The sequence below is a fragment of the Barbus barbus genome, assembly GCF_936440315.1.
Source record: "Barbus barbus genome assembly, chromosome: 35".
Classification (NCBI taxonomy): domain Eukaryota; kingdom Metazoa; phylum Chordata; class Actinopteri; order Cypriniformes; family Cyprinidae; genus Barbus; species Barbus barbus.
The window spans coordinates 23135719-23149872 of NC_136763.1; the positions used below are offsets into that span (position 1 = coordinate 23135719).

General features: G+C 35.6%; 1 protein-coding gene across 1 annotated transcript; it reads right to left on the minus strand.

Moving 5' to 3' along the window:
• Positions 1-1826: 1826 nt before the first annotated feature.
• Positions 1827-13374, minus strand: LOC306855310 (cadherin-like protein 26). The gene is made up of 17 exons (XM_079393895.1): positions 13251-13374; positions 12244-12360; positions 11306-11455; positions 11035-11179; positions 9451-9614; positions 8999-9127; positions 8601-8783; positions 5679-5974; positions 5283-5425; positions 4829-5056; positions 4438-4659; positions 3597-3718; positions 3399-3494; positions 3208-3297; positions 3067-3102; positions 2886-2972; positions 1827-2812 (listed from the first exon to the last, which is right to left on the minus strand). The coding sequence occupies exons 1-17, from the start codon at positions 13290-13292 to the stop codon at positions 2576-2578; spliced, it is 2487 nt and encodes an 828-aa protein (XP_079250021.1). The 5' UTR covers positions 13293-13374; the 3' UTR covers positions 1827-2575.
• Between the last annotated feature and the right edge of the window lie 780 nt (positions 13375-14154).

The following is a 14154-nucleotide window of genomic DNA, read 5'->3' on the forward strand; positions in this document are numbered from 1 at the left end:
AATTAATAATAATAAAAAAATTACTTGGTTGTATGATATTCCTTAAAATTACATTATTAATATTATTATTATTATTACTTGCATTTTAGTATACAGTAGTAATATAATCGGTCAAAATATATTACAAAAGTCAAATATATATAATATATAATCTATACAAAAGTTAAACTGGGCTTTATTTTGGCGGATTGTCGTGAAGTTTTAGTTTCAGCATGTATTTGACGGTCATTTTTCTCAAATGAAACTGCATGAAGCTGGTGAAGTGATTCTCAGAGCAGTTCTGGAGATGAAGTGTTCATGTCCTCATATATTGAGACACAGATGCTGAAAACACCTCGAGTCATGTGTGTTTGAGTTTGTGTATCAGACGAAACGACACACATTCACACAGAGACACACAGAACAGACTTATTAGCGACATGCACTGACTGGCTGCTGACGCATTCATTTATGGTGTGTGATATGATGTTACATTAATCCATATTGAGTAAAAAATGTCCAGCTTATCATCATTATTAACATAATTTTTATCATAATCTCGATATGATATCGTTTATCGCCCGGCGCTAATTCAGACTGGCGGGCGACTCAGAGACTCCATGCGGGCTACCAGGTGCTCACGGGCACCACGTTGGTGACCCCTGGTGTAGAGAATAGTGTCATCTACATAAAAGTGTTCATTTGCTGGCTCGACTTCTTTACCAAGTTCGTTTATATAGATTGAGAATAAAATTGGCCCCAAAATTGATCCTTGAGGAACACCTGTCTTCACTATTAAAGGAGTAGAAACATAATTATGGACACACATTGAGTCCTCCCAGTCAAATAATTAGAGAACCACCAAGTAAATCATAAAAGTCTTCTCTAAAACATAAAATAAAGCATCACAAAACACAAAAACGAGAACAACGTAACATAGAACACCAGTGTCACCATCTTGAATTGTGCATCCCAGACCAGTTAACTTCACTTCGGAACATTTGTTCACTTCGAACTGGAGTCATGGTGGAATGTCCTGTGATGTCCACTTAACAGGACACTTACGTTCGAATAGAACAAACGTCTGAAGTGATAAGAGAAACATACAAAATGTTGAGATCCGCTGGGTTAGATGGAGACCTGGAGAGGCCTACCCACTGTGAAATTTGGTGGAGGATCGTGATGATCTGGGGATACTTCAGCAAGGCTGGAATCGGTCACATTCGTCTTTGTGAAGGGCACATGAATCAAGCCACAAGGTTGTCCTGGAACAAAACTGAAGAAAACACACCCATAGCCTAAAACTGTTCTAAACAGGCCCACAAATACTGTCTTTATGGAATGTCTGTCTGCACCTATAATCTATTCTCATCAGGCAACATTACATATTGTCTGTCCATGCTAACCTTAAAATCTAGAATAGTCTACTTAATGGAACAGCCTTTTTTTTTCTTCTTTTTTTTTCTCTATTCCCATAAAACTTTAAGTTCAGGTCTTTATCTACCCTTAACAAATACTATTTTAGTTATCTGCTAAAAATCTAAACCTCCATTTCCAGGACCGACAATCTACCACCCAAGTTGCACTCTGCATTTTCTGTATTATATACACTAAATAACTAAAACACTAAAAATAAATTTTTTTGTAGTAGTCAACATAAAATGACCGGAGGAATTATCTATTTTGCCTAACACAAAACTGAGGTAAAGGACTGATTCCAAAATCACAAAAGTCTTTACCTATTCCTGTCATTGTTGACATGCATTTGGCAAAATGTAGAGGCTGCTGTTTTATTTTAGACAAGTGGGACAGTAAGCTATGGATATTTAATATTACTCCACATCCAGTGTGGTCATGAAAAATCATCTTTATTTTCACAAATGAAAAGAATGCATGACAGTTGTGTGATTATAGAGATCGCAGAAGAAAACATTCACTAAACAAACATTTTATTTAGGAAGAAACCGACACCATTTTTTCCCACAAGCATTGGTTCAATCAAAAATACATTGGTGCAGGCCAATCATACATTTCTTAACTATTTCCTTCACGTTTTTGTAGATTCTTATTTTTTTTTCTACATTTTAACTGTGAAGGATAAAAAAGGCATTAAATGTAAAATAGTAAGGTATACAATCATCTCACAAACAGACAGTACAGAAAAGGTTAATTCTATGTAACCCTGAGCACAATGTGTTTACCTGCATTATAAGATACCTAAACATGAACGAACTACAGATAATTGCAGTTTCTCAAATTGAGGTACCAATAACTTGTCTTTGCAGGTGCATTTTATTGCACTTGAAATATATCTCAAAAATCAAAGTGTGAATTTCACTTGCCAATGGTAAGATTGACAAGTGGCAAACTGATAAATGTAGGTTGTAAAAATATGCACCCAACGTTCTCTGACCTAATGTTTGACTGAATGTGTGAATATTGGCATGTTTCAATAATTGCCATTTTTCTCAGAAATAACAAAAGAAACAAGGCTATCATACCAACCTATTTAAGACATAACATTGTAAACAATTGGTAGCAAAGTGACCAGTCCTGAATAAGAAGGTGAAATATCTTCTTCCTCTTGATCACTAGACTATCTGATCCCATTCTTCAACACTTCTGGTTTTGAGAGTGTCCCTGGGTTACAGATAGAAGCCAGATGCTTAAATGCTGGTCCAAGGTCTGAGAGCAGCTCAGGATTAAACTCATTCATAGGCAGGTCTATGGGGTCCAGGTCTACAAATTTCAAATCAGAGTTGTCCTCAAGGGCGTAAAGCTGAGGTTCATAATCAAGCAATTCATTTTCTACACACTGTATTGAATGCAGCCTCTGAAAGTTGAGAAAGAAATATGTTTAGTCAATGAATGAATGAATGAATGTTGAATTAATCTGGCGAACGTACCTGAGAGAGCAAGCTTTGTAATGTCGAGCGGCTGATGGAATAGGCACCCTGTCTTCTTTGTGAGTTCCTCCTACTAAATGTTGAACCCTAAGGGTGTAAGAAAACCCTTTAGATGACTGATTTAACGAGTTTCACTGAACAGTAACAAGTTCAGACGTTTCATAAAATGATTAAGGTTTACCTGGTAGCGGTTGTCACTCTGATACTGTCTCCACGTCTGTTTTTTTAAGAACAGAAGACAGTACAGTAAATACTTCCTCTTTTACTTTCAAACTAAATTTTGAGACAATTTCATACATGCACTGTTGAACTGCTGTATTACCTCACTGGAATAACACTGGGATCTGCCTCTAGACCAGCACTCATCCATTTGAACTGGGAGACTATGAGTGGCTATACTTTTGCTAGAGACCTGCAACCAACAACAACAACAAAAAATGAATACAATACAATGCTTTACAGTGTAAAGAATGACATTTGTGATTTTATGACAAATAAAAATGTTTAGCGTACCCTCTGAATGTCCGCTGTCTGTTGAACCCTGTTATCAATAAGAGTTGCTTCCATCGAGTGACTAACAGATGCCTTCTTTAATAGAGCAGCCGGGACCTTTATGAATGTATATAATAGAGTAGAACATTCATTTGCTATATTTGTATTAAACATCACTGTGAAAGTGCCATTTTAAGAAATCTTAATTTAATATATTACCACACAATCAGTGCCAGGTTTCTCGGTGTTAGAAGGCAGAAGGGCATCTTCTAAGACATTGTCTACTTGCACCAGAGTCTTCACAGGCCCACAAGAGCAAGTAAGAGCCAGCAACAGACATGCTGAAAGGAAAAACAGCTTTCAGATTCAAGTTGATTTACTTCTTAAAAACAAAATGAAAATATTACAACTTAGTGCACATATATTTGTGTATTTTTCTAATGGGAAATCATAATTTCAGGTGTAAATCATTCAGTTTGGATTAAAAAAGCAAACAACACTCCCAAAAGAATAGACTAAAGAAACTATTTTGTTTAAATGTTTTTTTCACTTGATAGCAGAATGGGAATAGGTTTGATATATATTTTTCTGGTGGTTTATTTTATTTATTTATTTTTTGCTAGTACATAACAGAAAACGTTATACACATTTTAAAAAGAATATTTCATGCTTTGCAGGACCTTAATTGAGAGTAAAAATTCACGGGGAGTGCTTATTTTAGTATTATTTTTTGTGTTTTTAACAAGATGAGAAACAATTGAGACTTGGTAGTGTTTAATGTTCGGTTACGTTGATGGAGATTTAGAACCAGTTCAATCAATCTTGCTAACATTTTGCCATAATTCAAACATTTAGCAAAAAATGTTTGAAGTTGTCATGAAACCACACAAAATCAATTTGCAACTACCAAATTTGGTCACATCAATATAACTTAATATGTGAAATTTGAGAAACAATTTTTGATGTTACTTAGCTATCCTCCTGCCCCAATAATAGTAGGACACAGGATCGGAAATGTATTAATAATTTAATAGGAAATTTAACAGAATCCTGTGCTCACCCAAAATCATCAGCGTGGCAAAGATAGTAATTCCTATCATGCCACTTCCTGCTTTTTGCTGTGTGTTGCGCTGCATCATACAGTTTGGTGAAACCGCACAATCACACGCAGCAACAGAGAGATTCTGTAGGACAAACTTGCCCTGCTTATCAGAGATTTTCACAATCAGTGTGTACAGACTGGCATGGACGCTTTTATCCTTCACCAAATGCACTGTGTTACCTAAAAGACAAAGCAAAACAGATGAAAGGTGATGACCATGTGTTTTACATCAGAGCTTAGTAAAATCTAACCTAATGCTGAGAACACTATATATAGGTTCTATATTATGCACTATATAAAATGTTGTTGTTGTTTATGGGTGTATATATATATATATACTATTATTTACCATAACTTGGGTCAAAGCTCCATTCTTCCTTATGATCTCCCATAATTTCAAAACTGAACGGACCGCTGTATGGATCTCCATCAAGGTCATAGGCTGTGATCTCTGTACTTGACTTTTCATCGGACTGACAGACAGAAACCATGTTCTCCTTTAAAATAGGGACATTGTCGTTTTTGTCTTCAATGTAGATCTGAATGGTAGCAGTGCTTGTCATTGGAGGATGGTCATCTGGTGTGAAAAATCAGAGAACATTTTTAAATAATACTTCTATAGAGATGATCACAGTTTTAGTAAACTATGTAGGTTTTGTCTCTTTCTATAGCCCAAGATGCTGGAATAGGCTCCAGCATCTCTGAGACACTACAAATGGTTTCAATCAAGGATGGATGGATGGATAGATGTAGTCGTTACCAGTTATTTGGAAGCCAAATGCAAAACAGTTATATTGTATTACCCTTCTCTGTCACAAGGACAGTGACTATATATGTCCCATTGGTCACATGACTTGACTCTCTGTCCAATGACTCTTTTACAAAGATTTCCCCAGTTGTTTTGTCTACTCTGAACCAGCCTGCAGGATCTTGTTCAATAGAATACCTGGTGCGGGAGAAAATAAATGGTTTATTATTAACAAACATAACAAACATACTGTCTGGATTCTTCATATGGAGTGGCAAAAAAAGTATTTGGACACGTTTACTAAATTAGATAAAAATATCAAGCATATCATGGTCATGCCCCATGGTTTGGTATTTTATACACAATTACACATTACAGGACACATTTTAACTATGGCTTTATTGTCCAGAGATATTTTGGAGCCAAGTGATTCTGATGATTGAATACATACTCCAGTTTGTGGGGACGTCCCGTGTCAGGATCGACTGCTGTCACTTTGTCTACAAAAGCTCCAACAGCACCATTTTCTTCCAAAATTACTTTTCTTACTGGATCTGGGAAGAATGGAGGGTCATTGGCGTCTTCTACAGTAATGGTAATATCCGCAGAGGACGGTTTTGGTGGATTTCTGATGATTGTCCAAAGCCCATCTGCAGATCTCTCTTTTATCTCACAAGAGAAATATGGCTCTTCGTTCTCTACAAAGATGGTGAGTTTTTGTTCAACGTTTTCTTCATAGTCTAAAGGCTGGCAAAGAATTGCATAAAAACAATACACACAATATCAGTATAGCAGGTACATTTATTCCATGACTTACAGGCATTTTTACTGAACATATGTCATAATAGCAAGACTGTGAATTCTAACTGAATGATTTCACCTAATTAGTATCGATTTTAATGAATAGCAAAGACTGAAATGTTCATCTAACTTGTGGAATTACTGAATAATAACATCATGAAAGTAAGTAAGGATTAAAGGTGAATATAATAACACTAGTACCAACATGCTGCTCGGGCCCTCACCCTTACAAATCTTTCACTTCTTAATATATATATATATATATATATTTAATCCACAAATCTAAAAACATTAAAGGGGTAATTTTTTGGTTTGTTTGTTGTACCGTTCTCTGAGGTCCACTTATAATGTTATCAAGATTTTTACATCAAAATACATCATAATTTAGAAGTAATGAGCTATTTTCTGTCCTGTTTTTAACCCTCCTCAACGCTTTGTTTGAATAGGCGTGGCGGATTGTAGACTCAGAAGTAAACGCCCACTGCTATGATTGGCTAATAGTTTGACCGCGTAAATTCCTCATAGATGGATGCTGTTGTGATTTAGGTCAAAAATACATTAATACATATCAAACGATCTGTAAGAAGAAGAGAAAAAGCAATAGTGACCACGTAATGAAAACACTTAGTCGGCACAGCATCGACTTTTAGTTTCAATCTTTTTGAAAATCCTGCATCGAATCTTGACTAGCAGCACCGCGCTTCACGTCTGTTCCGCGCTTCAGTCAAACAGTTGATGCACGGGACTCGAGGAAGGAGAGGAAGTGAACAGAAGAAGCAGTTAATGTTGCAAAATTACTAACCTGTTCAGGGCTTCAAGTGCAGCTTAGTTTCATCTGTAATACGCTACTGTAGTTTTGTCTTTATTAACCTAATTGAGTATTAAACTGCTAGCACCTTTTAGGCTATCCTAGGTTGTTCCTACACCATTATCACTATCGATTTTAGCAGACAGATATTCACATGAATTTATTATAGGAAGGAAAGGAGCTAGAGCAGACAGCAACACAACAATCAGTCAGCCCAAATATTCAATAGTGTGTTCAGTAGGCCTATTAGGATTTTATAATGTACTAATTTTGGAATTTAGGCACTTTAGAAAATTAGTTTTAATATATTTGTATGAATTATAGGTTTGTTAAATCTTGGGTATTTAAGTCATTTTAAGAGAAATAACAACATTATGTGCAAACAAATTGCAATGAGGTTGTTGTTTTGCAAGAAGGTGGACACAGTTGTGTTTATAACATTAGACCTGCTGGTAGAGAAGTGAGAGGTACAAGAATAAAGGGAGAGACAGAGATATTGGAGAAAATGAAGAAAAGGAAAAGGGAAGTGAAGGTGCTGTTCAAGGGAGAACCTTTATTTTCCACGGCCCCAACTAAAGATTTACACCATTGGTCTCAAACTGCACAGTTTATCTCCAACCCCAATCAAACACACCTGATCCTGCTAATCAAGCTCTTCAGGATCACTAGAAACTTCCAAGCAGGTGTGAGTTGGAGCTGGTTGGAGCTAACATCTGCAGAGCTGTGGCCCTCCAGGAATTGAGTTTGAGACTACGGATTTAGACCCTTTTATGTGATGGTCATACAAATAGGCTAAAAGGGTTGTCCTTGTTTCAGAAATGTTGTGGGTGTATGGGATGGCCTGGATGAGTTATTTCCCGGCCTGAAATTTTGTCCCCGTCCGCCCCTGTCCGTGGTAAAATGAAGTGAAAAATGGACCAAGTTCTTACTTACATGGTCTGGATAATTAAATACCCATTAAAAATAAAGTTAATTCACTCTTTCCTAACGTTGGGACCAGAAGGAAGATAACACTGACACTGTTTTTCCATTGCTCGCCACTGCACAGCTTCTTGTTGTCTTCAGAGCATTTTTATAGTTTGGTTTCTGCATAGACCTGCGCGTTGGCTTTTCTTGTAAACACTACATGTGCGAATCGATGGACAAGGCTCAACAGGCAGTGATGTAGAAGCAAGTATTGATTTAAGCTGCGTAGGTGGTGCTTACAATAACCTCTTTTGGTTTCTCAGTTCATGACCAGTAGCGTGTTTACCCACCACGCAAAGCATGCAAATATGTGGGGTCCCGTGTGTCAGGACCCCAGCAATTTTTCCCAAGCCAATCAGATTAACGTACTCAATGAACACCGTGTCTGTACGCTATGCGTGTCCGTTAGATCTGCTACAAGGATCTTCCCCTCTCTCTTGCAGCAGCATGTTTCCTTTTAATTTTATGATCCGAGCATTTAGCAGAAGCAAGTCTACTTTCTCTGCAGCAGCAGCATAGCAGATCTAGTCCGCCGAGACCAAATCTATGCTCATTCTATTTACATTAATAAAGATTTAACAATCCGAAAAGTTACTGAAATGTGTCTTTTTTGGGTAATCTGTGGTCAAGACAAAAACAATGCAGAGAGTATAAAATGCAGTAAAATGCCCAATGGGGCAACTGATGTGCATTTTACCACATCTTACCCTACTAATGACATATAAATGAGTCAATATCCCTGATATTGACAGAATAGATGACATTTACAGAATAGATGCCTAGAGTGTGCAAACATACCTTAACCACTGTGAGGATTCCATCATTGGTGTCTGGATCAGTGTGGATGGCAAAGTGGCCACCTTTATCCCCTTGTATGGAGTATCTGACCCTCCATGCAGCAGTGAGACGCGTGTCAGCATCAGCTGTATGTATTTTGAGAGGTGATGTACCATTTGTGTCTTCCAACACATTAGCTGAACCCTAGTGAAGTGTGAAAATGTAAAAACAGTTGCCCCAAAAATGAAAATTCTTGTAACATTTCATAATATATTTGGAAGAATGTTGGAAAACAAACAGTTGCTGGTAGCCATTGACTTTAACTGCATGGAGAAAAAAATATATCAATGGAAGTCAGTGACTAAGCAAATGTTTGATTACATGAAAAAAATCTGTTAAGCTATCCCCTTAACACTAACCGTTTGCCCTGTGATAACTGGTAAGTGATTGTTGCCATCCTGAAGGTTGACAATTACGGTTGCTGTGCTTGACAGCTTTACGACTCCACGGTCCTTTGCTTCAACTGTTATAGAGTATTTATTAGCCACCTGAAAAGAAAACCGGTTAGGCTCTTCTTAAACATACTCTAAAAATTCACACGCAAACTTTAAATAACTTAGCAAATGTTAAGATATTTTAAAGACATGTTTTCACATGTTACATGAAGCGTGAAACTGTACTGTGATGCCTGTTGGTCTGTCAGGCACAAACATGATAGCTCATGTCTTTTTGCTGAAAATCCCAATCCTAGCATGACACACTGGCTTTAAAGGCATGCATATGCTATAGGCTATAGTATATTATGCACTGTTCAAGTAATTATTAAGTAATTATTTCTGTACTTGAAAATGATGCATTTATTTGATTTTACCTCATAATCAAAGCATCCTTTGAAAGATATTGCACCACTTTCTTGGATGTAGAATTCCACATTTTTAGTTGTTGGAGTGACAGAAATCATTTTGTAATCGATGGTTGAATTCGGAGTTCCTGGTGCATCCTTATCAATTGCTAAAACACCTACAATAAAACCACCTGCAAACAGACAATATAAAGACCGTGACTTCATTTCTTTAAGGTATATTTATTCAGAAAATTCAAATCTATTATTTGCTCATCGTTTGAGGATTTTTATAAGCCATTAACTGCTGCTACTTAATCAATGAAGTAGTAATTTGAAGTGGATCAAGCAATTAATTGAACAGATCTGAAGCCTTAAAATCAGACACTGTTACTTATTTTGGGGATATAAAAGTTTTGTCGCAAAAAGATATGGCATCAAAAAAAAACTGTAATATAGCACACAAGTCATAAGGACCACCTTCATATTACTTTCATGGTGCTCTTTAAAAAAAAAAAAACATTTATTGTAATTGTATGGAAAAAAAGCAACCAACTTGTTTAAAATGTTGTGTTCCACAGAAGAAAGTAAGTTGTATGGGTTTGAAATGACTGAAAAATGCGTGAATAGTACATTTTTCTCTTTAAAATCTCAGTGAAGTAAACATATTTTACATATTTGCCATTACTAATTCATATTTTGAGGGCTTATAAATAAAAGCTTATTCATAAAAGCAACATTTCTTTTTATAGTGTTTCTTCAACAATAGGAGTATGTTTTTCATGAAGGTTAATATGATAATTATAGTTTCAGATTTTATTAAAAAACATCATAATAATTTTCATTATTTATGCAATTTTGGTGATACAGAACAAATATATTTCAGTTATTGCTGTGTGAAATTTACATCAAATATTACCATTGTCCCATTTAAGATATAATGTTTAAAAACATTTTTATTGAATGTAATTTCTGATAAAGATGTAATTTTGTCAGATTATGCAAAAAAGAAAACAATCTAATTGTATTTGTGTGTATTTATGATGCTAGAAACTAATTTCCACCACTATCGTTTCCATTTCAGAATGAATGGTGATTTAAAATGTGACAGAAATTATAAATGGCTCAGAAACTAGTCAGAAACTTAACTAGTCCGAATGTTAAAAAAGCAACAACTCTGTTTTAAGGGAGTTTAACTTCTAAAAGTCAAGACCAGACATGTCCATAATTGAGAAAACAGCCATATCCACCTTATTTTTGAACACAGAAGTAAGCCGTTTTCTGTGAATGTGCGAGACTCCCGGTTCATTAGAAATAACGAGAAGAATAACAAAGTGCAGAAAACAGTAAAACTGTTTGCACTACAAACCAGTGTATTCCAAATTAAGATAAAACATTAAAATACAATGGTAAGACTCCGGTTTGCAACATCACGCAGCAAAACGAGCTGTTTTGTGCAGCTAGAAATAGCTGGAAGCCAGAAGCATTACATTTTCCCACTCTTACGGGAAAAATAAGGTGGGTAGGATTTACATATTAATTTGCAGTACATCAAACCTGTAATACACCTAATTACAGTTGATGAAAATTCACCAGTTCTGTAATGATACTGACCTTGTTTTGCTGCTTCGTTTACAGTGATATCATAAACCCTCCTCTGGAATACCGGCGGGTTGTCGTTGAGGTCCAGTATGTTGACCTCCATGCCTAGTTGTGTATCTATGGCCAAGTTGGACTTATTTCTTGCTTGGAAGGTCAGCTTTGAAAGGACGATGAAATTAGTTCCAACCTACACTTAATATTGTTTACTTAATCCTCTTCGTCCCAAGTGAGACATAAACCCTTAATATTACCTATATCTACTAAAAAATCTGATTCTACTTACCATCAGAACGCTGTATTGCTCATAGTCGACTTTCCGGTGGACTTTAATGACCCCTGTGAGTGGATCAATGGACAGGACACCCTTTGGGTCTTCATCCACACCTTTTCCTTTTAATCTGAACTCCACTATATAGCTACGGTCCAGTTTAATCTAGACATTTGGCAAATACATTTTATAAGGATGGCAAGTTTTACAACATCATGGCACCTTGTTTGCAATACTTGATAATTTGTCATTAAACTGATACTTTTTATGCAAGGAATTTAATGTAGTTTTTAATCAGATATGTCATGTATATTGTGAAATATTATTCATTACAATTTGAATCAAGATTTCTATTTTAATATATTTAAAAATGCAGTTTATTCCTGTGTGGGCAAGCTGATTGTTTAACATTACTCAAGTCTTCAGTGTCACATGATCCTTCAGAAATCATTCTAATATGCTGATTTGGTGTTCAAGACATGTTTGAAAATGGTTTCATATTTTTTTCTGGATACAGTATGTATATATATATATATATATATATATTAGAATTCTATGATGCATGCAAAGATCAATATATTTTTTGTTTCATGCAACATTTTTGCAACAATGTAGAATTCTTTACTCTAACTTTTGATCATTTTAAGGCATACTACTTCAATAAAAGTATGCATTTATAAAACGAAAGAAAAGAAAAGAAAAGAAAAGAAAAGAAAAGAAAAGAAAAGAAAAGAGCACAAACTAAATTTATACTAAATATATAAATTCCTGTCGTTCCAATTCAACATCCTCTGGTTTGTGGCTAATTTAATTCAAATTTACATGAATGCATTTGAAGGGAGTTTTAATTGACCCAAGCCAGCAACAAACCCAGATCTTTAACCAAAATGACATACCACTCCAATCAAATTGTTTTATTATTTAATACCCGCAGTGAGAGAAATTATATTTACCTGCCCCAGTTCATAAGGGAAAGGCCCCGGGTGTTCCTCTACAATGTCAAACGAGTCTATAATCCAGGATCTTTTATGGCGTCTGAGAGGCTCTGTGCTGCACAGACAGATCATTCCCTTTCAACAGAAACAGTATGTGTTATTTACTGTATGGCTTTAAACATTAAGAGCAGAATAAACCTAAAGCTAAGAGAAATGTTTCAAATGCACTTCACCTAGATGATATGAACATTGCTTTACCACTAAAAATGCCCTTCAATCATTAACATTTAGATCATTTTTAGTCATTTCTGCCATGAAGGCAGGGTCAAATGACACATTTTAGCGTACTTTTTGAGACTTTTTGAACTTGAAATGTACTCTATGTTTACCTGAGAGAATTCAAAGTTGTGAAACAGGTTTGGAAAAGGCTATAAATTGCACTGTCTTTTGTTGCTGTTTTTCTCAACTGACCTCCAGAAACTCCATAGGCACTCGTGTTACAGGAATACACATTTAAAAACACGTCCATAAAATGTCAGGTTCACTTTATTTTGATGGTCCCTTTAAAACATTCTGTTGACTATAAGTAACGTTGCACCTACATATATACTAAGTATTAGAAGACTGGTAGGGTTAGTGTTAGAATAAGTTGACATGTTCTTGCAAAGTTACTTATAGTCAGTAATTTATCTGTTGGGAGACTGCGAACTATAAAGAGTTAGCAGATATTAATCAGACAGCCTACTAATACTCTACTGAGAGTTTGTTGACACACAAGTGCATTATAGTCAACAGAATGCTCAAAGGGATACCAATGTCTAATAATAATAATTATAGTATTATTATATTGATGATAATTATATTATTAAATCTACTGCCCAGATTACTGATTAAGATCTAGGTCCCAATAATCACAATATCAGAACAAATACAGAGAAATCAACAATGAATAAGCAACAGAATAAATTTCTCTGAATCTTGAATGAACCTACTGAATAACTGACAACAGTACAAACTGTACTTACCACAAGCAGCAAGTAGCTCAACATCACTGTAGCCATAATCATTTCAGTTCATAATATGAGGTAGAAAGCTTTAACACTGGAATCTCATGAGGTCTCACGCTCAGACCTGCTTCTGCCTTGAACTGAGAGCACAATCACACCTGTGTAGTGCAGAAGTACGAGTAACTACACCCTGGGGCAGTGTTAGTTATGCAGAGTACACATACAGACATTATAGAGAGAGAGAGAGGGGCATTACATATGTTTCTATAGGAGGACAGAGCAGATTAAAGGAGAATAATACCTAGAAAAAACCCCTAGAATGTTTAATCAGGTGTGTTCCAGTACAAATCTGTAAATATTCTTACAAGAAGTTAAATTTAAGACTTAAATATGATTTACTTAAGATTGTGTGAAATAACATTTTCAGAAAATATACCTATAAAAAAAGCTTAGATTCCTATCCCACTCTTGTTTTAAGTATAAACCTCATAAAAGTGTTGTTAGGTTAAGAAGAAAACATTACTGTAAAAACAAATACAACAAAGCTATTTTGTTTAAAAAAAAATAAAAATCAGCATGGATTCAAATTACATCCAAACCCAAATTAAAGTTCCTAAAGTCACAAGCCCAACCAGGTGTCAGTTAATCACCAGTTCAAAGGTCACACCTACAACATCTTCATTACCAGCAATGCTGACCACGAGGTGACCACCCTTATTTCACTTCAATTACAGGTAGTTCACACAAAAGATAAATACAACAGCAAATACAGACCACACCTGTCAAGCTCCAAAAAAGGCATCATGAAAAGCATATAGAGCTTTTGCACCATATCCAAGTACTTTGAAGTCATGCAAACGTGCCCAATTTGTGAAACCATAAATGCATGCTAATTACAGTTCTACTTATATTCTTTTGATAT

Coding starts and splice junctions, on each gene's coding strand:
- LOC306855310 (XM_079393895.1), bottom strand. CDS start 13,292: ATGATTATGGCTACAGTGATGTTGAGCTACTTGCTGCTTGTG. Junction 4,660..4,828: donor GAGCTTTGACCCAAGTTATG/GTAAATAATAGT, acceptor TTTGTCTTTTAG/GTAACACAGTGCATTTGGTG. Junction 3,103..3,207: donor CCCAGTGTTATTCCAGTGAG/GTAATACAGCAG, acceptor TTAAAAAAACAG/ACGTGGAGACAGTATCAGAG.